General features: G+C 38.5%; 2 protein-coding genes across 7 annotated transcripts; one reads left to right on the top strand and one right to left on the bottom strand.

Moving 5' to 3' along the window:
• The first annotated feature begins 624 nt into the window (after positions 1–624).
• LOC135171288 (endoribonuclease LACTB2) lies at positions 625–7,329 on the top strand. 2 transcript variants are annotated; one of them, XM_064137739.1, is made up of 2 exons: positions 625–905; positions 1,236–7,329. In XM_064137739.1, the coding sequence occupies exons 1-2, from the start codon at positions 781–783 to the stop codon at positions 1,975–1,977; spliced, it is 867 nt and encodes a 288-aa protein (XP_063993809.1). In that variant the 5' UTR covers positions 625–780; the 3' UTR covers positions 1,978–7,329. The 2 variants fall into 2 exon arrangements, with proteins under 2 accessions (XP_063993809.1, XP_063993810.1); XM_064137740.1 differs by having other exon boundaries at positions 894–1,014; positions 1,208–7,329.
• LOC135171262 (nuclear factor of activated T-cells 5) lies at positions 2,048–25,625 on the bottom strand. Of its 5 annotated transcripts, XM_064137682.1 has the most exons (5): positions 25,465–25,625; positions 24,983–25,388; positions 8,091–8,419; positions 7,448–7,742; positions 2,048–7,138 (listed from the first exon to the last, which is right to left on the bottom strand). In XM_064137682.1, the coding sequence occupies exons 2-5, from the start codon at positions 25,053–25,055 to the stop codon at positions 3,990–3,992; spliced, it is 3,846 nt and encodes a 1,281-aa protein (XP_063993752.1). In that variant the 5' UTR covers positions 25,056–25,388; positions 25,465–25,625; the 3' UTR covers positions 2,048–3,989. The 5 variants fall into 5 exon arrangements, with proteins under 5 accessions (XP_063993752.1, XP_063993756.1, XP_063993755.1 ...); XM_064137686.1 differs by lacking the exons at positions 24,983–25,388; positions 25,465–25,625 and adding an exon at positions 15,195–15,297 and having other exon boundaries at positions 8,202–8,419; XM_064137685.1 differs by lacking the exons at positions 24,983–25,388; positions 25,465–25,625 and adding an exon at positions 13,351–14,474 and having other exon boundaries at positions 8,202–8,419.
• Between the last annotated feature and the right edge of the window lie 471 nt (positions 25,626–26,096).

The following is a 26,096-nucleotide window of genomic DNA, read 5'->3' as shown; positions in this document are numbered from 1 at the left end:
TTGGCCGAAAAGAAAAAGGTTTTCTTTTCCGGTTTTTTTTGCTTGGATGGCCTTGGGGGCACCCAATGGAATCCCCAGAGCCCGGAAATTCCCCCCCCGGTCGCATAGATCGCCCCCCACACGCCAAAATAGGTACAAAAAAGCGAAAAACCGGCGTAAGACCTGTAATTTCTGCGGGAAAAATCTGAAAATATTCTTTGTCACTCCTTGGCATCCCTGGAGGGCGTAGACACCCGGGGAATGACGATTTTCGCAATAAAACATGCAAATCACCAAAAAAATGCTCCTTCTTCCTTTATATACAATAAAATTGCAGAACGATTACCTTGCGCTGAATGGCGCAGGCGGTAGAGTCCCGGCCTGTCAAATAAATGACTCGGGTTCGATTCTCGCGTTTTGAACTTTTTTTTTTTCTGAAAAAATGATTTTTAATTTTTTTTTTTGCTTCTAGGCCTTCAGGGCACCCAGGGGAACCTCCAACGCCAGGAAATTCCCCTCCCGGACGCGTAGATCACCCTCCAGGCACCATAAAAGGTACATAAAAATAAAAAGACCGGGGTAAAACCTGTCATTTCTGGAGGAAAAAAATAAAAGTATTTTTTCTCCTTCCTTGCCATCCTCTTTACTCGGGAAAGTTGACACAATGGTCGTTGTGCTACCTCGTAGCGTATGCGCGAACTTGTCAGATCCTAACCTCTTTCCAAAACAAAATACCCTCCCATCTCGTACAAAGTACGATTTATTTCATACGACCTCTGATACCACTGATAACACCTGGCAATGCCCCTCACAAGTCTTCCTCTAGTCTCCAAGCTGTCAAACAAAGTCATCAGGATATTGGGATGTAATCCTGGTGTCATGACACTCCAAGGGACCAATACCTACCTGGTGGGCACTGGCACAAGGTAAATGAACAGCTGCTGCAGTGACCTTTGCCCCCATCAACGTCATATCATTTGTTCAGAACGTTCTGCATTGTCATCTTCATCCTGAACCAGATCTTCACCTTCAGAGGCACGAAAAACTTGTATAAAATCTTTTTACACACTTCATTTGCCTGACTATTCTTGGAGCAATTACCCAGATCAATAAATTAATGACAATCGTAATGAATTGATTGTATTCATAATAATAATGCTGGCAATTAATTGTTTACAGTCTCACAGTTCAATTTATGAATCAATAACTTTTATTTATCACTCTACAGTATTCAGAATTATGTTCTTCCCTTCCAGTCGAATTTTAATCGACACAGGAGACCACCACACGTCCCCAGAGTACACAAAGCTCTTGAAGTCAGTCCTGGACGAGGAAAAAACGACAATCTCCCATCTTCTCATCACCCACTGGCACCACGACCACATAGGAGGTGCCAAGAGTGTTCAGGAACTGATAAAATCATCGTCGAACCCGGTTCCCCTCGTCTGGAAGTTGCCACGATCTCCAGGAGATCAACACCCTGAAGAATACGACGTGGAGGTGAACCCTTTGAAGGACGAGCAGTCGTTTGAGGTCGATGGAGCTAGGCTCACTGTTAAACACACCCCAGGGCACACCACAGACCACGCATGTCTCGTCCTTCAGGAGGACAACGTTCTTTTCAGTGGAGATTGCATTCTGGGAGAGACCACAGCTGTTTTCGAAGACCTCAAGGATTACTTGGCGTCTCTTGATAAAATTTTGAGGCTGGGAAATTCGGTAATTTATCCTGGACATGGACCAGTGGTGGAGGATCCAGCCCCAAAGATTCTTTATTATATTGAGCACAGGAGGAAGAGGGAGGAGGCGATAATTCAGGTGCTGAGGGATCAAGGAAAGCCCCTGGATGAGCTGGCGATTGTCTCGATTATTTATCAAGACACACCTGAAGATCTCTGGCCAGCCGCCGCTGTTAATGTTGGACATCATCTGGAGAAGCTCCTGAAGGAGGAGAAGGTAATCAGGGAGGGGGATGGAAGTTGGGTGATTAGGTCTTGATGATTTTTGAAGTCAATTCTTCATCTCCTAATCACTGACCTTCGGTTTTAATTGAAATAAATCCAAAGACTCTCGCTGTGAAACATTTATTCAATTCATTACGAACAAATTCCTGATACATGCTCCTCATTTACTCCAACTCCTCATTAATAACGAAAGAAACAATATTTTAAGGCAACTTCACACCTTAATTACTCAATGATGTGCGCAGAGCGTTACACAAATAGCAATTTTCAATGACATTGTAAATCATCAAATCTTATGCATTACATATTCACGAATTACTGTAGACAATTTTCATAATTTTGCAGGCACAAATATTTATACACAATATCATTACGAGTGTCGAGTGGAATGAGGAGATCAACATTTAATAAATATATACGACGTCAGTCAATTGAAAAAAAAAAAATAACCACAATTTAGCTTTCCATTTTTTGATAATTATGATCAATCGTCAAAAGTTAGAAATTGTCAACTCATCCCCTCAGTTCACCCAACAGCGAATTAATTACCGCATACAAATATAATTTGATTATGTTTTGCCCTCTATCATCAGGGCGTCTTAAAAAATGTTTTCCATTGCATATAAAGATTATTAGACGTTCATAACAGTTACAAAAAATATTGTATAGAAATATACTTTTCCAAAACACCCTCTGAATGTCACCCCTTAGCACACGTACATAATTTTTTAATTAGGAATACAGCCCATTGACTCAATGATTCATGAAATTTACACACGAACATTTAAAAAACAATTTAATAATCGTAAAAATTTGATAATTGTTGTAAGCTCTCGTGAATTCCATAGGCGTGCGAATTTACCTCCCCTCTCTCTTTGGGTAAAATGTAAAAAAAATATATACGCGAATATTCCAATGATTCTTAATCAATTTAACTGATGAATATATATTTCTCCTACGACTCCACGTTTTTTTATTGACATATAATATAATCTCTGTGTTGCATTTATCGTTTTCCACTCGTTACTAGGCGTTGAAAAAAAACATCAACATAAATCACAATGATATTTCTTTATAATCAGTATTAACAACAAATTAATAATAATAATAAACAAATAAGAAAAAAAAATACAATTCAGTATTTGAGTGGAGTAAAAAGATGTCTGTGTACTTGAGTGCGGAGGAATTTCGAGTAAAACTTAATGAAGATTAATTAATTAACTACCCCGATGAAGGTGAATCGAGTCAGTGGATAGTTTTGGGTGAAACATCCCCAATAATATCCAGTAACTTCCTCTTTCTACTCCACTCAATCACAGAATTGATCTTATAAACAATGTCAAACACGTAATAATGATTCGATCAATATTTTAGTGATGAAATCAAGTCAATAGTTATACCAATAATTCATAGAATCTTAAGGTACTTGTTAGCATAATAATTAACCACTCACAGATATTAATTCTCACCATTATGACACATTAACTCTTGGGAAATACCTGTCCCAGAAATTTAGCATTTGAATTTTCACATCAATCTCAAAGGATTGTTACGAATTATTTATTCAGTTACATGTTTTTTAAATTTGTTCTCTGCAAAAAGTGTTCTAAAAAAATTCAACATTTTTATTTCCATTCAGAAGGACCTCTGAATGAAAAAATAAATCATCTCAAGAAACATTTTCCTACCTTCAAAGGCACCTGGCACGATGATAAAATTTTCAACCCCCTGACATCATCACTCACTCGATTTTAAAAAAATGTGATAAGAATTTGTCGCGCTATTTTCAGTAACTCGCGCCCGTCTCGACTTAAACATAAAGCATTTCCACAATTTTAAATTACAAAGCGGGCGACATTAATCAATAATCGACTCCCCGAATAAAAATTTTCATTTATATCTTTTAACACCTCTAATAATCGCGGAAAATTAATCCAATCAGTTACGAACTAACAAATTCCGATTGCATTGGACCTGGGGAATGATTCCCCCGACTGTTCCTCACCCATCGAATCTCATTCAGAAATAAAAATAATTACACTTTATCTACATGAGAAATGTTCCCTGATCGAAGCAACTGGGATTTATGTAGCTGAGGAGGTCGTGCTCAGACATGGAGGTAAGCTCCTGAGGCAGCATTCCTCCAGCATCTTCAGGCTTCTTCACGACTCCAGGCACTTGGCCATTAGTCGCAGTAACCTGCACCTGCATCGGTGTCTCTCCATTCTGCATTGTTGGAGGGACTGGGATGGCCTCTGGTGACTTCCTGGCGACTTGTTCAACCATGGCTGGTGCATTGGAGGGTGACTGAGGTAGAATACCCTCCATCGCACTGTTCATCAACTGGGCACTCTGAGTGGCCACTGAGTTCATTATATTTTTCGTTGCGATTATTGCGTGGGCAGTTGTTGTTGTTATTGGTCGATTATTGATGATGTCCTGTGTAGCATTAGTAATAACATTACTAATAGCCTGCTCAGCAGCATTAGTCAGTCTCTGTTGATTGGGTTCCTGTGCAGCACCACTGGCTAGTGCTGAACTAGCCTCAGCAACAAAACCAGCGGGCTGATTCAACATCGAGCCAATGTCATTCTGCACAGCTTGCTTCATCACCTGTGCAGCTTGTGCATGTCCAATGGCCTTCTGGACAACCTGCACCTGCTTTATGACACCCTCAGTGGTCTCCTTCACTGCACGTTTCACCACTGAAGCTGTTTGCTGCTTCACAACCTCCTCAACATGAGGTACAGCCTGAACATGCCTGGCAGCGTGAACCTGCTTCATTGCCTCACGTACCACCTGGGTGCACTCCACCACCTGTCGTACCACTTGATTTTGGGCCTCGTGAACAGTATTGGCTGCTTGCTGTTGGACCTGAGCCACAACTTCTTCCACCTGCTTCTGGGCTTCAGCAAAAACCTGCTCGACCTGCTGCTGAACGACTACTTCTTGGGGCGTCAGGGTCTGGATCTGGGGGAGGGGTTCATTGGTCACTTGGAGAGGATTGTGAGAGGCTATTGCTACTGTTGCATTTGATATTCCAGCTGCTGTCACTATTGGTGTCTCCATAGCTGGATGCAAGGCATTGATCGTTGTCAGCAGGGTCTCTTCAGGGCTTGGCTCTGGTGCTGGGGTCACTGGAGACACTGAAGACGTCACCATTGGTGTTGGCAGCAGGGCCTCGAGGAGCATCGTCTTCACTGGAATTGGGGGACTTGTGCGAGTGGCCTCCACTTCAGGTATCAGAGTCGTTGGGGGACTTGGAGTTGTTTGCATCGGGGTCTGGTGGGAGTCAACCACAGAATTTACCAGCTCGTCCAGCTTGGCCGCTTGATTCGCCAGGATTGTAGCTGCTTCCGACTGCTGGCGAGCGTTTGCTATTATTGTTGCACGCTGCTGCATTGTCTCGGCGAAGGTGGGCTCCGTGCACAGCTGCGTCATGGCTCCCATCTCCGGCTCAGTCGCTTCTGGCTCTTTGTTTTGAGTGACAGAAGTCTCAATCTGATTCAGATACTTGGCAATACACTGACTGGACTGATTGGGCAGTGCCTGATCAGCAGGTGTTGACGTGAACGTGTTCAACGTATCATACTCATGCTGCTTCATCCTGAGATCCACAACGCTGGTCCCCTGGGTGGTCGCCTCCTGTGGCATGATCGACGAGGCCTCCTTGTTGATGTGATGAGGACTGAGAACCTTGACCTGCGTGGCCTCGTGAATGGGGAATGATCCCCCAGCGAGGGACATCGGGTGCTGATGATGAATGAGATCCACCCCCAGAAGCCCCACCTCCTGAGCTGGATGGAGCAGCCCTGGTTGAGAAGCTTCTCTCGAGTTCTCTGAGACGAGTGCATGAAGGGGACTCGTGCTGGTCCCATTGGATGGTGGTGTATTGTTCCCCTGGAGGCTATTGTCGGATAGCATACTATTCTCCGAAGTATCGTCAAGAATTTCTGACTTGAGATTGTCAGGGAGAATCAGCTGATGATTGGAGGATGATCTTCTGGACAAGAGGGGATTCGATACGAGATTTGGGGGTGGCATCATGACATCGCTGGAGGTGCAACCATTGGCCTGGGCTGCCCACATCATGATGGGAGTTGCTCCTGTTGGTGGAGGACTTGGATCGTTCTTGAGAACGTCCTGGGACTGTTGAAGAGGAGACTGCTGTGGATTGGTGATCTGGGGAGTGAGGAAGGTGGAGGGAATACCAGATGGAGAAATTGCTGTGCTTGGAGCTATTGGAGAAATTGGCACTGATGGAGAGTTTGATTCGGTCGAGGTGACCAGGGACGTCGAGGACGTCTCGATCTTACCGATCGTTGGCTCTGGAGGGGAGGAGATCGATGTGTAGAAGAAGGTGTGGGGCTCGCTTGTTTTTCCCGAAGAAACAGCGTACAATTTAACGCAGACTTTTTCGGATGGGGTAAGGTCTTGTCTTCTGTATGGGGGTACAACGCACACCAGGTGCGTTTGCTGGAGAAATTCTTTATCTGGAGTGACTGAACACTCCCAGTGAGGCTCGAGGGACGAGGTGAGATCCTCATTATCCAATTGGAAGACCATTCGCGTATCCTTGAGGAAGTTTTTACCCAGAATGAAGAGCTCTAGACCTCCCGTGCAGGGACAGGCGGTCAGAGATTTTTTGGAGATCTCAGGAATTCCTGGGGGTTGGGTGCAAACAATAGGCTGTGAACATACTTGGAGAGTTTCACTGCTGCCATCAGAATGTGTTATTGTCGTACGAAATACCATTCGACACTTGGTGGATTTCTTCTTGCTCCTGCCCTGAAGCATCCCAGCCTCCTGAGGAAATCTGTGCTCCACATCGACATTACGTTCTTTCAAAATTCCCACACAGTCACAGGTGACCAACATGTCCTTTGCAGGGTCCATGTCCACCTCAATGACGATTGTTCCATCGATCTTACGTTCAATGCACGGAGTGGAGTTCTTACCACTGACTCTGCAGGCCTGGTAGAACATGTGGGGCGCCACACGACCGAGGTCAGTGCCAATGAACACCTGGAGTGTTGCTGGCTTATCGTAGCCGACTAAACGAACAATGGGAAAGCCATTCCCAGTTCTGTCCTTCACAGCCCCACGAGAGCCTTCTGTTTGATACCGGGCTCTGTGCTGCTGCTCTGGCTGACAAATAATCTGGAGCTGCACCTTTCCGTCTCGGGATACACTAGCTGAAGATAAAAAAATATCATTAACGAAAGAGACTCGATGTCTCAGGGTTTGACTGAGGGATGAATTCATTCTTGAAACGTGTCATTAATTAAGAGCTAATTAAGAGATTGTTTTCTTCAATTATTAAGGATGCTGAATGAAATTGAAATGAAATAGAAAAAATAGCAAATTGTTAACTAAAAAAAATCTACCAACTCTTTACGAATTCCAGAAATGTTACTTCAATATTCTCAGTAATTTATCGATTCTTTATATCCAAAATTCGGTTTGAAAAAATTAACGATTTCAATTCAATCGCGGACACGTACAGAGTTGAGAGTTAAGGGTGACGGGACCTTGATGGACCGGTGGTGGCCGCTTCCCGTAGGTCCCCAGTGCTGAACGTGCCCTCATGACTCCTCCAACACGTCCCATTGTTCCATTACTCGTTCTCGTAGCACTTATCGTTGCCCCAATGCCATTGGCACTGTTATTCCTGGTGATTTTTCCATGATTTTCACCAGTTCTCTCCGGGAATGCAAAATTTGCATCCTCAGACTCGAGTTTAATATCCATTCTACGTCGCTTAGTGTCCTCCTCACCAGCCGCACCGTTGTTCCAAGCCTGTACCAACAATTGATGGGATTGAGTCCGGGTGATTTCGACGCGGGAATCAATTTAATGAATCAACTCGAGTGCAGAAGGGGACAAGTGTTACATTGTTCTCCATTCCCTGCTGGGGATGGGTTCAACTGCCTCTCTAGTGATGGCTTTGTGGCAATCATTCGAGGGGGGAATTTTTTTAAAGAGGAGAATAGGCCAGAGAATTTTTTTGAGTTGAAAAAAAAAAGGGAAAATTCAATACAAAAAGTGTGCGACAGTGAAAAAAAAGGTCAAGGATAGAAAACAATTTTATCAAAATTTACAAAAGGTAAATGTTATCAATAAAATTGATGCAACAGCCGAATTTACCGAGGGATTTGTGATGTGCTGCTGCCTATCCTCGAATCCAAGACCAGAGTCATTAGAATTGTCGCAAACTTCCTGTGTTGAATTTGGTGCGTGTTCTTCCGAGTTCCTAACCGTAACACCAGCTATTGATGCCAGTGGTATACGAGCTGGTGATGTGTGCTGTCGTTGATTCGCCTGTGAACTAGCTGATTGTTGTTGGATTATCGGTGATTGTGGTTGCTGCGGTGGTCTGGGCTGGGGGAATCTTCTTGGCGTCGTCTGACGAGAATTAGCAACGGCTAAAGATGCTCTTTGACCTGAATTAGCAACACTTCCACCACCTGTATTACCTGCAATAGCAAAAAGAAACAAATTTCGTTGAGATAATGAGTAATAATAAGGAATCCAATATAATAAATTCTGGCGAATGAGTCGAGACGATTCCAATCATTTCATTTTGAATATCAATCAGGATCCACTTTTCTTTACTGACGTAGGAGGGTTCAAGGCTCCTCATGAGAAAAATGGTACTGCCATCAAAAGTGCGGTACAAAGTTCAGTTTTTTCGTTTGGCAATGCAAAAATAAATGACCCGGACACCGCACGTGAAATAATAATACTCCACTCGTTTTTTGATCTTTCTTTGAGTCTTTTCATTTGCATTCGCACTAGGTCTCCCAACTCGTTTAAACTTTTAGTTTTTTTTTATCTTATTGGTCTCAATTCTGCTATCCCTGAACTTTTTGACCAAACAAACATCATTTTTTCGCCAAAAAAATGACCAATCAACTGCCAAAACATTGAAACCATGACCAACCGTATTCCATTCTCCTTTCACGTGTATAAAAAAATCGTGACGCACGTGCAAAGCCGGGGGCCAGTTAATCGTAAACATTGTATCAGTCTTGATATGCAAATAACCGATATAAAAATAAACTTCAACATAAACAGGTAGAATATTAAAAAGATATACGTGAATTAATAATAACAAAAAAATATATATTCACATAAAATTTAAAATTAAATTGTCCCGAAGATATGGTTTTGTCTGCAAACGAGCCCCCGATATTTTCCGATCGTTGCACGCAAATTGACTGGACAAGGGGAACAAAAAAACTAGTGAGAGGCAAGAGAGTGGCAAACATTGGAATAAAAAAAAATGGAGAAAAGGAGAGGAGGAGAATTAAGAGGGCAAATGAGCGCGTGGGCATACGATAGTCTATCTATAGAAACACTACTACTACTAGTCAAGGATAATTGTGAAGGGGGGGCAAGTAAGGGAGGGAGAGGGGGGGAGGGCTTGGGATGACACCCATATCTCAATCCTCCCCTGTTTGCACATTCGAACGCAATGAGAGTATGAAAACGTCGAGGAAAATCACTGGAAGTGATGTCGATGAACTCTCTCTCTCGTTCATCACCAAATGAATAAATAAGTGAATGGGAAATTTTCTGAAAACTATATATAACATTTTTGGAACGATTGAGTCAATAATATGATGGGAAATAAATAGTATAAATAGGTGTGAGTGGGTGGAGGGAATTAACGAGCGAAATACTGTGGAAATCAGGTAATTGGAGTGTTCATGACTAATTATTGATCATCGACTTGTTAATTATTGATTATTTAATTGTGAGGGAAATGAGGTAATGTTTATCGGGTTTTTGTTTTTCCCTGCGCTTACAGAACTTCCATTGAATTTTTATTGAACAATTTTCTCACATCTGCTCACAATTGTCTTTCTACCACGTCTTGGGGAGCTGGTCACTTCGAGTGCCACCTCGATAACAGGATCGATAAACATCGTTACTATTACCACCAGGTAAATAGGCCCTGTTCGCTAACTGTGACACTCCCGATGTCTCAAGGATAAGTATACGGTGGATTTAGCTCAGGTTGATCAACGGAGTTCCCCTGACACGTCTTCCGAGACAGTAATTTATATTTAAAAATTTTTAGGTGGCAGATAACAGTAATCAACGATTATTAGCGAGAGATTTTATTAATTAGGGTGACTCCTGGTTCTACGAAGGCATTTCTGAATGAGCTGGAGGCAGTAAAAAGGAAGGAACTGGTCATCGTGCCCCATTAGCCCATCCAAATATTATTATAATCCAACAGGGAAAGTAAGTAATCACTCATTAGTGAGATAATGCAATGGAGTAATTAACGAGACGTTTAAAATAGATTTTCTCAGATCAAACTTTCACATAAAATACTGAGACAGTCCAATATGACTCTTGAGCCCATCTGTATCTCATTCTCCTCATCGTTGACTTGTTAACAACATCACTGATAGCCTACTTAAATCGTAGATAAGTAAGACGAGCACTGGCTGTTAATTACACATTAATTTCGTTGACAAAATGAAATAAATCGAGCGATTTTTTATTCCCGAATGAGGAAACATTAATTAATCCCCAATCAGGAGCTGCATCCCTGCAGTTTTCAATTGTTTAAATTAATTTGATTACGTCACAAAACCGAAGACATGCCTTATCATTGGGTGAATTTATAAAGTGGGTGGGGTCGAAGCCCCTCATTGGTCCATCCAAATAAATTCGGTGATTGATCAGGCGCTTGTAAGACCTTCTGACGTAATTAATGAGTTTAAAATCTGTCATTTCGGAGTCTTTATGGGGTTTTTATTCTAGACCGAGAAAATGTGGAGAACTCGTGCAAGTCATTAGCATCATGAACAATTAATGAAAGTCATTATCAGCACTTAGAGGTCTTTGATTGAGGTTTTCAACGTTTATTCCATTTTAATTTTAACGTCGCATTTGAGTGGTTGCTCGAGGCGAGAGCCATTCCAATCAATTAAGGAATACGAGATACAAATTCCACCGCAGTCTGTGGTATCGACTGACGATGGTCGAGTTCCACTTACGCACCAACAACTTTTTTTTAAACATTTTTTCTGTCTCTTTCGGATATCGTAGGACGTCACAGTTATGAATCAGTAGCTGAGAAGCGCTTGAATCTCTTGTTTTTCGGTTGATTCTCAGTCTCTTCGGTTCTTAATCTCTCCTCGAGACGTCAAACAAACGTTAAAATTTTTATTTCCAAAAATATATAAAACATGCCCCATATATATGTCTCTATACGTTGAGTAAATGAATTTTTATGAAAATATTCCTCCAGGGGTTATTATCGATTAGAAAAAAATTAATCGAACTGTCTCGAAATTTTAAATAACAATCTGTGTGTTGAGCCATCATCAGACCTCTCACATCACACATAATCATCGCCAACCGACCCAACAACAATTATCACTCGAGAATTATCAACGATTTCTGGAGTGCACTCTCCTCTTTTTATTGATCCCTCTCCCTCATTTTTTATTTCATTCGTTAATGTTTTATCTCCTTGTTGTTTGCAGGCAGTGATCATGCATCTCGAGTGGTAACATCACATCATACATTAGTATCATCGATTCATGCTGTGCACCAACAAATAATCTAATTTATTTAATTGAGGGGCGAAAAATAGTGATTCGCCCTGAGCATTCAGCCTTGAATTTATTATTCGAGAATTGCGAATGCTCAGGGACGTTGAGCTGGTCAATGATCAGTTTTAATTCGGTGTTAAAAGCCCAACCACCTGTCGGCCCTGGGAATCCAGTTTTTATTTTTCAAAAAATCGCAAAGTGATTGCATTATCTTTCGAGTTGGATTATACACCGAGATGATATTTAAAAATATTTTTTTTGTTCCTCTTACGGTGGTATTTTCCATTGATCACCGTCACACATCAAAAACGAACAAAGCCTGGACATTTTCGGTGCCCCAGGAGGAAGTGGAAGACATTAAACTAATTGATCAATCCATCCTAACCCATTCACCAGAAATGAATCGATGAATAAACTAATCGAGTGTATGAAACCCGAAGTGAATAAAATTACTGCACTTGCGTGATTGGAATAATTACAAATGAATTCAAATTGTTGATTTATCACATGAGAGGACCAGATGTCCCTGAGAGAAAGCACCATCCACCCTCTCCCCACCTGTCACAGGTGAAATTTCTCACCTTTCCCCCAGTTCTCGATTTTTATTGTCATTATTTTAATGAATTCGCGCTTTACGTAATTTAAAATCAAGAATTATTATTTTTATTTGCAATGAAAGATAATAATAATGCAGGGATTCCATCCGTGGAGACAAATAGACAATTTGAATTGTCTGTCAACTAATGAGTTGCTCTCAAGAAGGATACCAAGAAAATGTTTGTAAAAAAACACCAGTGAATTCACCTGTTACACAAATGCAATTAGATCCGCAATTCCTTATTATTTTTCCGTTTTTTTTTTATTCTCTCGTTCTTATCAGTGTCTTCTTTATGAAAGAAAAAATACTGCAGACATGACTGTTACGTGCAAATAAAAAGATTAAATTCCAGCAGTTGTATGATTTTACAATGAATTTACCAACAATTTATCCACTAGACCAATCAACCACCAAATTACATCATAATAATTATGTTTAAATCGTAATAATCAAGAGGAAGTTAAATACATCCCGATTACGAAAATGTTTATAATAAAATAACTAAACAAACTCGTGAATAAATGCCAGTATATCTGTGATTTATTATTTCTTTTCTTTCTTTCGTTCTTATCAGTGTCTTCTTTACGAAAGAAAAAAAAAAACTCCAGACGTTACTGCCAAGTGCCAATAAAAGAATAGAACTGCGAACAATATCTCAAATAAATTAATGAAATTCGTAATCCAAAGCCATTTTTTTAATTGAAAAAATAGCATAGGGGAAGGACAATCATCAACAACATCACAAATAATGAAGGAGATGGTGTCTGTCTACCCCAGTTCCATTCCAGATGTCTGAACGAGTATTTTCCACCCTCCCACCCCCTTCCTCACACATCTCCCAGCATTTTAGGGCATAACAAACTTTCGAGCAATTGCAATCGGAAATTTCCACGTGCTTTCCAATCACGCGGCACCATGGTGAGTGCTATAACCCTCCAACCTGTTCCTCGACCCAGACAATCCAGTTCAGCAGTGGAATCATCGGAGAGGACATGATTTAAACCGTCTCAAATAATTTTTTAACGATTATCAAGACTCTAAGTGAATAAATCCCGCTTTGGTCAGACATTTTATGCCTCAAAATTGGGCTTAAAATACAATCGATTGCTTTAAATCCCCTATCTCACACCCCTCAGTCATTAATTTCCAGCTTTAAAGGGATTTTTGAAAATCGAGGACGTAAGTAGATGAGGAACATCATAGTCAGACATATTAATTATTTTCAATTTACCATGACGATAGTAATCCGTCAATGGATTAATCGGGCATCTCATTAAGAGCATCCCCTTGTCGACATCGGTACCAATATGCCCCAAGTGTCCAAGCCTCCTTGCCTCTCTCTTCTTATCAAAGTCAGGTGCCATTAAACTCCGATCCCACTCACTCACCCGAACCAATAAACCAATAAAAGTCCAATAAAATCACAGTTCAATCACCAATATCACGAATTACCGATGTAAAAGTTCTCTCGTGTCCTTCGCACACCCCCCCACCCCCCAAAAGTCTTCAACTCGCGATTGAACCGTCGACGGTCGACGATTAAATATAAAGACGATTAAACGCGAAACCTGGTCCGACGACGCTTCAATGTATTCCTCTGCACACAAATGACGAAACGACGATTAATCCCTCCACACATTCCCGCCATTACACTTTTGAAATCATCTCACTATCAACGACACCAAAAAAAAAAAAAAATTAAATTGTCATGCGAAATAACCATCAGTCGATACTAACAATAATCGAGTGAACTCTAGTGTCAACTGAAAACTGGTATTCACTGGATTTTAATTAATTAAAAGTTTTCTCAAACCTAAAGGTTTATAGAGTTGCAAAAATAAATGTACAGATAAGTACACATACACCTACACATAACCAACTAACCGACATAATTAGAGCCGAAGAATTTAGTGATTTAAAACAATAAGTTGATGAGCTAATCAGTGAACCATTGATCCTATATTTGTATTTAATTAATCGCAGTTCTGATTGTAATTAATTCGTTAATATTTTTTTAAATTAATTATTCTTGTCGGTGGAGGGTGTCACTGGATAATTATTCCTCCGAATGTAATGACTATTTTCCCAGCTTTTGAGAAATAAAATAAAAAACTGGAGGCGCGGTACTGGCGACGAGGACGTTCGAGTGTTACGACGCAAACTGTTGGACGTCGTCGATCCGCATCGTTTGCTGGCACAGTGAATAGCGAGTAAATAAGCCCCCACCACTCGACAAATTTTACCATCCACTGTTACTAACATCAAATACCATCGGTTATCTCTGTCTGACTCACACACACGAGGCATTCAATCACCCTGGGCTCCACCTCTTCGATGGAGTAACTCGTCATCGTGATACATCATCCCTTCTGCTGTTAAAAAATTGATATAAAAGTGAATAAAAAATATAACGAGATTATTTAACATTAAAAACATTTACCAAAATTAATATCAACCGATAACGTTCTTCACGTGATGGGCTAAACCCTAATGGTGCCTTTTTTAAGGGATTCATAAATTACTGATTATCGGTAATGAGGGCTTTGGGGACAGGCACGAGGCACGTTGAGGGAATTTAATTTTTTTTTAAAGAATTTCTCCTGATAATTACGAATGGAATTAGTCATTAAGGTGAGACTCCAACAATGACGAAGTCACAGGCGTTTTTCTAGTCTAGATTAATTCAATTCTATTCATTTATTCAAGAGTTCGGGTATCGAGAAAATTAAACAAAATGTCTGAGACTTCAGGAATGAGTTGATGTTTAAATAAAAAAACTAGAGAAAAGCTGATGTAAACGTGGAAATGAAGATAAAGGTCTGACTGTAGAGGTGAGGTAAATCCCTACTAATTGCTAATGAATACGAAATCACTGGTAGATACTAGTCACTGAACTGTTGCATGCAATTATCTTGTAAAATTACTCATTAACGAAGTTAGAAAATTCTTTCTATGAACAATTAACATTTTCTGGACTCGAAAAATTAGAAATAATTGTCGTTGAACGATGAAAAGCTCCAAGAAAATTTTGAAAATTGATTTCTATCCAAAATCGTTATCTTAAAAATCACGTACCATAACAAAATTAATTAACTTCTCATTACAGAACTGAGAAAAATATGTCTAAGCCTCATTCCCATTATTCCATATTTATCCACTGCACTTATCAACTGCCACCGAAGACGTTTCAATCTCTCCATTATCCGATCGACTGATTACAGATAATGATACAACAATTCCCCTTCCCCTGAACAAATAAGAAAAAAAAAACCTGTTAAAAAATTCACCGAAAATTCATCGAACGAAATAATTTCAAATTCATCGAAATAAAAATCCCAGGGAATGACAACTTTGAGATTCCTCTTTGTATCAGCGACCTTCGACGAGAGGAGATTAAAAAAAATCTGGGAGGTGGGGGAAACTGAGGAAAAGGTGGGGGAGATAACGGAATGCGTTTCGATAACAGGGTAAAATCATTTCGCTTATTACCAACTTAATAAAAAAATTAAATGGCTAATCAACAGACCATTAACTTCACCCATCGCTCCCCCGAATTTTTGTACCTATCGTCGGGTGTGAAATTGTCTTGACGTGATGTCCTCGTCACGTTTTTGACTCTAGCAAATGACGTTACGCAACACAAGACACTTCACCTCCAGTATCTGAGTATTTTTCAACGATTTAAATCGCTGTAAAATTGGTCAGATCGACCTGAATGACGTTTGTCATGGGTTTGACTGTCAACCGGTCTTATGACATCGACAATTGACATGTACATATTTTTTTTTTATCGCGATAATGGAAGAGACTGAGGATTTTGCCCTGCCGGAAGTGAAAAATATAAAATGGGCTTTTGTTATCAGATCACTGGGTGCATTTACGGCGCCTCCAATTGTAACGAATTTATATTTAGTGCAATCATAGCAACTTCTCTCTCTCTCTCTCTCTCCCTCGGTTCCCCCGATGTCGCACATCAGGGTCATCGTCGTGTTTACAAGTATAACCGTCCAATTAACGATTTGAAATACTCAAATAGACACAGCATGGGGGAAATGAGGAAGACTGAGCTTCCCACAAGTTCTTTGTAGTTAAAAAACCTAGACACTGACGAGACAATGAGACTAACATATTCAAAAATCGTTAAAATACGTGTCTAATAATTTTTTTAATTAATTCACTTCATTCTATTTTAATTAGCAAAAATTTGAAAAAAACATATCACGCAAAATTCCAATTAAAAACACTTGAGAGATTAGATTGAGCTTCTTGGAACGAGGAAAATGATGCAAAATCATTTGCTAAATAACTCAAAAATATCACTCGACAATTAAAAAATTATGATTACAAATCCAAAAATAAAACTATAATTTTTTATAGATTTGTACGACGATTGATGATAGATTGGCTCGTGATTACCTCGTGTCAGTTAGTGATCACAAACACCCACAAGACAATGGAGGAGCTTTATTCCCCCCCAACATAAGCAATCAGAACTATATTTACTTCACAAAAGGTTAAACACTGTTCACTTCCCTCCCTCCCTCCCCCTCTTCGTCCCTTTACCATCGAAGTCATTAATTAATTCACAGATAATAAGACATGAATTACATGTACATTCAAGTAAACTCTTCGTATTTGTTATCTGAACAGAACCGAATGTTTCAATCCGGTTGATATGTTCATCAAAACGAATTTGAATTTCCTAAACAAAAAAAAAAAAATATTGCAGGGCCCAAAACGAATAAAATTTAAATAATAATTTATCCACTTACCTAATTAATTACCTCCCCAACATGTTTTTATTTGAAGCTTTAGAGTTAAAGATTTGTTATTAGAAAAAATTTGCAAATAAATGCGGAGATTTTTGCTTCCACCGGTTAATTAAATCTCAGTAAATGTTTAATAATTTTTAATAATATTTAAATTCGTGATATAAATAAAATTCGATCATGTTGCGATCGCCGACCTCCCGACCTCGACGATATTCTAATCAACCGGACTTGGCACGGGATGTGCTGGCAAAATTACTAAAAACTACTACCCTATCCACCGATTTATAATTCTCCAGCTTTTCCATCATCCGATAATAACAAATATTTTTATTCATTCATTCCTCCCCTTAAATAAACGATAGATAATTAACACTTGTTCTGTTCAGTCGAGGAGTGACTCGTGTATCCAAGTGATTCACCATTGATACCATGATTTTGTGGTGTTACGAAATGGTAAATCAGAGTTTAAAGTTCAGAGAAACATAAAAAAAATAATGAGTGATGTGAAAATATATTGTCTTAATTATCACCCCAAACGTGCATTGAACTCGACCTTGGGGGATAATATGAAATACTCTAGCGTTGTCAGACTGATGTTTAATTAATGAGAAAACACGTTTGTCCAATCCTCACTTCATTATTTTCAATACTTTTACATATAAAATTACGTATCCAAAATTCTTCACCACATGCGATATAAATAAATAATTAATTACACGAGTGCCACCACAAATTGCAAACATCATTTAAAAAAAATATGATTTCCCTCACTTCCTGTCCCATTTAAACAAATTATTCAATTCAATGGCACCAAAAAATCCCACAACTCCTCGAATATTTTTTTTTTAATAATAAAATTGGGTCAGACGAGTGCGAGGCGATTGATCAAGGTCAATCCACAACGTTTTCATGACTCCTTGCAATGTTGTTTTTCTGGTTTCGAGAACACAATTCAACAAGTTATTTTTTTTATTTTTTTTTTCCACCGGTGAAGATATAACTCTGAACGTACGAGATTTACACGTACATCATTAGATAATCGGAGTATGTATGTGAGTGAGATCAATTAGCGTACAGGTAACACACAGCGTAAATCGTACGGTCAATACTGACGTCAATACAAAACCGCAGGTGAATTTTTGCGACGATTGTGAGGTCATTTTCAGGAACAACTGGCCAACATCAACACAAGCGAATTGTTTATCCGAAGGGATGAATTTAATTGTTGATAAAATTATTTGGGAATGTTGGACATGTCATGGAAATTGTTTATAACATTTGGGGGTACGACATCGAGTGAAGTTCGAGTAATTTTTTTCTGATTATTCGCGGTCTTTTTCGCTCAATTTTCAGGTTTTTATTTGAAAGCTCAGGACTTGAGGAGCAGAATGAGAATAGGAAGAACCCCAAGGTTTGCTTCATTCCCTGGTCGACCTTGCCCTTCGATCAATAGCCACACCTGACCACAAAATGCAGCGGATAAGTATCACAATAGCAGGAAATCAAGCGCATGGATTTCCCCGTGACCGTTTCATCGCTTTTACCCGGAGATTAATTAAATACGAGTGACGGATTGTTACCTATTCTTGAGTAATGATGTGACGACATCGTTAATAAGACGTTCATCCCACTAACTGCATGAATGTTCTGCATATTTAATTATTCTAAGGGACAGAGGGCAATATTTATTGAGGAAATTACCATTTTTTGTGGGAATTTTGGTCTATTCATTGATTAATTAATTATTTTAATGGGTCATACGATATTTATTTCACGTCTCATCGAGGTAATTCATTAAATGACTTAATGAACAATTACTCATCCATATGCACCACAATTCAATATTTTTTTTTCGATCGATCCTTTTATATTCAACAAAAAAGCAATTTTTTATCGAAGATAATATGAATTATTATTCAACGCGTGTTACGTGGAATTGAGAGCTGCAATGAGAGTGATTCACCTTCCTCCTGGCAGTTGCAATAAACTGTATGTACCACACGAAGAGAAAAATTCAATAAAAATGTGGAAAAAACATCAACAAAAAGTTTAAGTCGCAACTGAAATTTTTTTCAAGTCTTTTCTTCGTTTTAAAAAATTATATTATTGATAAACGACTTTTGTAACATCAAGTAAATAAATAATAGTAACAAATAGAATAATATATTATTGCTAAATATTTTTTTACGCGTCTGCACGTAAATATTTGGTTAAAAAAATATTTCCCCAGATCGAGTTGATCATTGTACGCACGAATTGAGACGAAGTGTTCCACATAAATGCGCCGAGGTCGAGTCAATTTCATATGGACATTTTTTTTTTTTTTCATTGACTTAATGATCAGGGAATATGGGTTTTACATGGAGAGGTGGAATGAAAGCATGTGGGTTTCGCGAGAGAGCTTCCGTCAGGGGTAACCGGTTCTCACTGGCGAGTTTGTGAGAGTTTTCAGGAGTAAAATGTAAAAATCATGAAGTTAATAAATAAAATACTCGTTGCAAGGTGATCTAGCGGAAAAATAATCGCTAGAAAATTATAATAAATTGTGTTCCTAAGAATAAATTTTCTATTTCCAAAAGTTTAGAAATTTAAATGAAATTTCCTCGAGACGTTGAATAAATGGAAATCAATTCAATATTTTTTAACGATACCAACACGAGTGCAAGACCCAATACAATTTGTACTTTTAAATAAATACTAAAACCACGAGGAGTTATGTATATCCAACCGGTTGTACCGACCATCGTCTCACTTTCAAATCCACCCAATAAAACTGCAGAACATTCAATCCCATTAACTCGTCCCTCTCCCCCCAAAAATTCGCCACTAAATTACCAAAAACATTGAAATAAAAAATATTGATGACTCCATTAAGTCAACTAAAACCAAAGCATTGACTGATCTTAACTTTTCCATTCGAAAGTTAAAAAACATTAAATGTTATGAAAAAAAAATAACATGACTCCCCATTCTAGTGCTCAGTACGACGAGTTTGTCATACGTTGTACGGCTCGTTTAACGCAAATCTCGTCTGCCACTGGACAATGACCCGTGCTCTTGCTTATTTATCATTCGGTATTACGCACTGCTTGAACTACCATCATAAAACGAATACAACCATCATTGAAACAAATAAGATAAACGATTTAATGTTTAATGCTTTTAAATACAACAAAGTCAGTCTTTTGAATGAAATGTCAAAGGTCGGTGACTGTAAATTTGTACAATTAGTCATTGAGTTGATTACAAGATATGAAAATTAAACAGAAGATGAAATTTTTATCTCCAGAAAAATTAAGACGAATTAATTATAAATTAATGAATATTTTTCATTAAAAAAAAAAATTTCTCGTTCGTCTGGTCGTATTGTTCATTATAATGAATTATTTTTGTATCGATGGGCCCAATTGACATGCCCTGTCCATACATCATATTAAATTAACTCATTAAATTATTTGTTAACTAATAAAGACAGTGTTGATACCATCAGAACAATATAATGTGATCGCCCGAATGAATTTAATGTTTAAACTCTTTTTTTCCTGTCCCAGTGAATTTGGGTCGTGTTCTTCAGGGGACTGAGACCGAAAAACTGACCGCAGGCCCAATTATCGCACCAATTTACCCCGAAAAATACCCGCGAGTTAATTTTCTCCCGTCGAAAATACCAAATTATTCGATATTTCGTGCTCACAAATGAGTGATTAAAATTCAGTGACGTGACACACGCCATGTGAACTGATTTGTAACATTTATCAGCCCTAACCGTGCCCTAAAATTAACTTTATAATACCAATGGCTTTGCTTGTCGTGTCCCTGAATCGAGATAATACTTATTATTCAGTTTTTAAAATTTTTCGCACTTATCAATAGGTAAATGGCCTCCTATCATCAAGGTTCTCATGCGCAACCGACTAGTCATTGGTATTGAAGATAACGTGACTCGTATCCAATGAATTGAGACAATTAACATGATATTAAATTACATTCCCTTTCATTTAAAAATAATAATTGAGTTGAACGTTCATTACCAGGAAATAATGAGTCTATTAATGTACAAATATGCAATGAATGTTCTTCTAATTCTTCAGTGAATTTCTAAAAGTGTTTTAATTAGTGGAATAACCCGAAAAATTCCACTAATTATCAAGACTATTGACGTATTGATCGTGCAAACATTAAATTAAATTAAATTTCGAAAAATTCATTAATTTACGATCTCCGAGAAGTGGATCAACAGTTGTATCGTACATTAGACACATCTTGTTACATAATTTACCGAGATATAAATTTCATTGGAGACCCTGGAGTTAACAGTGGTGTCAGACTCCACGGAATAAGTGACTGGACAAATTGGTGAGCTCAACGAGGAGGCTCGACTCCCAGTTCTAACTGTTAAATTGACATGCATCTGGGGAATTTACAACGATGTACAATGATTATCGATTGTGCCAATCGCCTTTCAATAATTGTCAATGTGTCAATGGCCCCGTCCATCAAAACATCTCCATGAATAGGTTCAGACCCGAGGAATCTGAATGTACTGAACATGGTGATGATTTTCCAACCTCAACTGATTCCATCCTCAACCTATTAATATTAATTCTTCATATCAATTATAATCTGCGATATAATCCACAAATTTTCATTTTTAATCACTGCAATATTCTCAATTTTTGGAGTTGGACGTAACTGGTTATCAGATAATATTCAAATAACTTTATCAAGGATGAAGTAGTGTAACGACGAAGACTGAGGCACGTTCAGTGTTAATATTGACACGCGTGGATCATAAATCTTGACACAGCCAAATAAATGATTACGCTGGTTATAAACCAGTGGCAAACGATGAAAAAATGTGACTGTAGGATGGGTACAAGTGCCTTTCAAGTGGGTTCAGATAATAAATTGATACGTTAACATGTAAATATGGGAATAACAAGATTTCTATTGCGATGGAAAAGTGAAAAAGTTGTCTAGAAGTTCAGCGAATTTCCTATACGAAATTTTATAGAGAATAATTCAAGAATTTATGGACTAATTGATTTTTTAAAGTCAAAATTTGGGGGGAATTCACGAAAATGAAGGCCAAGAGTGAGTTCCATCTCTTAATTCGATAATTAAAGAGGCTAATAAAATCCGGAACTTTATTTGAGGTCCAATAAAGTCATTCTAACACTAAAAATAATCTGGGGGATTAAAAAATGGCGGAATAGTGATATAACACTGCTCACATGATAAAATAAATACTTCAAGTTTCATCCAGTAATTAAGATAATCAATCTAATAGCGATAAATAGCCCAGCGTATTCCCAGTCATCGAAAGTGTCTGACGAACCCTAAAACTCTTAAAAAACAATAAGATTTCAACGAAAAAAATTTAATTTGTTGGATTATTCCTTATGATAATTTTAAATTTATTTCTCCTGATTAAACCCAACGATTGAACCCGGGTTTATCCACTACTTGATATACCGATAAATCCTCGAAAATTGGTGAGTTACGACGGAATATGATCTATGGCACGTGGCCAGTGATTCAGTGAGCACGTGTCACACGTGCTTCTGACAAAACAAGCGTTTGATGTACCTCAAACCTATTTTTTCATCCTTCTGAATGCTGAATACCCTCGATCATTTATCCTCACTTCATCTCACTTAGCATCACGTCACAGTGACGATGCAAAAATCAGTGAAAAGTGGAGGAAATAAAGAAATGTGACGTAACATGTATTGTAGAATCGTGTGGAATGAAACGTAGGAATGAGTTTAGGCACTGGAGGCAGTGGAGATTGAAGCGTTGGCGCCAGTCTAGATTTTCCCTGGATGACAACTAGACTGTGATGAGATTAATATAAACATCAGAATCCAATTTATAATTCATCGATTGTGGTTATTCTATGAATTTATGATGTGAACCACAATATTTGCAGACAAGGAGAGCAGAACAAATAATTTTTCTCCAGTTTTTTAAAATATAAACTGTAATAACAATCGTCTACGAAGAATTTTAATAACTTTATTCTCAGGATTTGATAAATTAGGATCTTTACGGTTTAATTGCCAGCTCCTGTCATTCAGAATGTTTATTCTACCGAAAGACAACAATAAAAAATTAATTTACGATTATTCAGTCCAAGAATTGAAAGCACCAGGAAATAAATCATTGAGTTACACAAAATTTTATCTTCCAGCCGAAAAAAAGTGCTTTAGCACTGCGACAAGAAGGGGCTTAACTCCCTCGTAGATTGGCAATGATTGATTCTACATTGTTAAGACCTTGAGACATTTTACACGAAATAACAGTGGGATCTCTCGCCTCTGGCTCCCCCAGACAGCATCCGAGTACCCAGGAACTTCCTTAAATAATTCGCAATAGAAAAATATCCCCATGTGAACTCCACCATAAATAAAAACCCCTGAACTACCCCACTAGCATGAAATAATAATCGAAGGACACACGGGGCCACTCGCGAATCGATTAAAAACGCATTTTATTAAAAAAGAGAAGAGAAAAAAAATGAATCGATATGGACGTCCTTATCGTCATGGTAACGCAATAGCACCTGAATATCCAGTGGGTGTGGAATTACTCGACTGAGGTAGTCATCACCGAGAATTAAAACAAAAATAATAATAAATTTTACTAGACCGAGGTGGAGTGCTATTGCAACGCTCAATTGTCGAACAAATGGACACAATTTATTGTGACATAAACTTGACTCAATTGGTTTCAATACGATCACAAAAGAACTCAATTATTATCATCATCAATCAAATTTGTCTCGAATTTTTCGGCTCGATATTTATTTGCGCCGATAATCGTCGATGGAATCTCGCTGGGGGAATACACAACTCGCTGATGATGGAGTTGAAAAATTCTAGTGGGAAATAGAACACGTGAAGTGATAAAGCTTGGCGTGCCGACGATGCTTTCCTATGTTTAATGCACCCAAATGCAAATATTGAACGACGTCGCGATAGCCCCACGACGTCAACAAGAGTCTGCACGACGAGAGAGAGATCGAAGTTCATCGGGACGTTGTTTCTGGGCTAAATTGCTCGTTCTTTTAAAATAATGTCAATTATTTATGCTGCAACTAGAATCGTTATAATTATTGACCTCTAACTCCCACTAAAACGTCTCCATCGACATAAATTATCATTTAATTAAATATCGATTTCTATTTTTTCCGGACTATCGATTTCCAATCGAATAAATAGAGCAAATTGGCTCTTCAGCCGGTTAAACTTCAAATAAATAATCCGGGAAGACTCGCAAATAAACAATTATCAATCCCAACAACATTTTAATATGCAATAAAAGTTATTAGACAACTCTGTCCGATTTTTTTATCAAATGAACGCAGTAATTACTTCTATTTCAATAGTACTATCGGTACGAGGTATCTGATGTTACTCAATTGACTCTAATGACTCTCGGTGGAATGTAGACGTCAGTGCGTCGACGAAACCTGTTGCGACGTATTTATTAAAAAAGAGAAAAACTGGAAATCACGACCGACGATAGTGTGTGGGCATTTGTCTATGTGTTGGACATCGGGGGGAAAGGGGGGTGTATTGCAGATCACGACGTGGTTCTGTGTTGCCAAACAGAGGGCAGAATCCACCTAACCTCAAAATAGATTCGCCCTCTTTTCTAAATAGAAACTTCACGCATGCAACTGGTGCATTCATCTTTCGTATCTCCAGTTTATAGCATAAACAAAATAGATGTCCACTTTATTTGTGCAACAATAAACGTTTTTTAATGAGCAATAAAATTTATTTTATTTAACGTCCACTGATTGTCTCATTTATCTGATTCTTTCGCCAAAGAGGAAGCCCAGCTTTGCATTCAATAATAAAAATTGTATTTCAATGTTCTAGAGGTGTATTTAAACAATTATCAATATGTTTATCCTCCAGTAAATAATAATTTGTTCTCTGAATGATCAAATCCCCACAGGACATGTCGTCACGAGACAGAAACAAATGCACCTGTGACTGTCTCCCTCTTTTCGACTCGTTATTTGCCAACGAAAGATGAAATTACCAAAAAAACAACAGAAGCAACTTTTGTTTGACTTACCGGTAGTGGCCTTGGGGCTCTTCCCATAATGCCTTCGGCTTTTCTTCACTGAACGACAGCCCTTCAATAACATCTTACGTTGATAATTCACTCGATAATTATTGTTAATAATCGTAGATCGAGGTGATACGATTACGCATTGTTATTTGTCACTGTACGGCAGCCATTTGCCTTTTACCGGGAGCACTTGCAAGAACACACACGATCAGGTTCACAGCCGTTGGCTCGACGCCATTTTAAACTGCGACTGGCGAAATTACTCCGCCACGAATTGGAGGTTATGCGTCGGGCGGCCATTGTCCCACCACTCTAATCGATTGATCATCTCGGCAGAACTACTGTAGATTCGTATGACATCGCCGAGACTTGCGAAGACGTATGTCCCCATGATCGGAGATAATGTCTTCTGTTATGTTTATTTTTGATTATTATGAGGCCGTAAACGCACTACAAACGCATTAATTAATTAGTATATTTCTTACCTCGTTTGTTGGTTCTTCATTGAGGAGGTTCATCACTTGGAAACAGACAACTGCACAAGGACAATGGCCTCCGATTGTTTTAGGGGAATTAAAAATCAACTGACGATGTTTGGAGCTTTCGTGTAGATTTAATTTTGCAATTTTTTATGGACAAATCGCGAATTAAAAAGGAGCGTCGTTTCTACTCCTACGTCGCGGGACAGTCTGTCGTTTTGGCGCCAAATAATAGCTGACGATAGTCGATTTCTCGCGGCGATTAGTCGAATTCTCTCGACTATCGATCTTTTCAACCAAAAAAATTTAATTAAAAATTATTAGACTAATTTTACTGGAAAAATATGAGGACGTTTACCCAGGATTTGTGAAATAAATCATTTTTTATTTTTCATAAAGCTGTTATAATATATATTGTGCGAATAAACCCCATGTCATGGTAATCCAGCCACTCACCCCCTCACCCCTCACTTTATCCCCCGATATCCTTCCATTGAGCCCAATTCCCCTTAATAAATTTTTTTCTCAACAAATATTTCGATCAGACAAATAGTGAAAGTCATCACAGAAGCATCAAATGTTATTAATATTCGAATAGACTACATAAGAATTCTTATATTCTGTAATGCTCTTTTGTT

This window comes from Diachasmimorpha longicaudata, chromosome 19 (genome assembly GCF_034640455.1).
Source record: "Diachasmimorpha longicaudata isolate KC_UGA_2023 chromosome 19, iyDiaLong2, whole genome shotgun sequence".
Classification (NCBI taxonomy): domain Eukaryota; kingdom Metazoa; phylum Arthropoda; class Insecta; order Hymenoptera; family Braconidae; genus Diachasmimorpha; species Diachasmimorpha longicaudata.
Note: the sequence above shows the minus strand (reverse complement) of the source record. Positions and strands in the feature narration are given on the sequence as shown.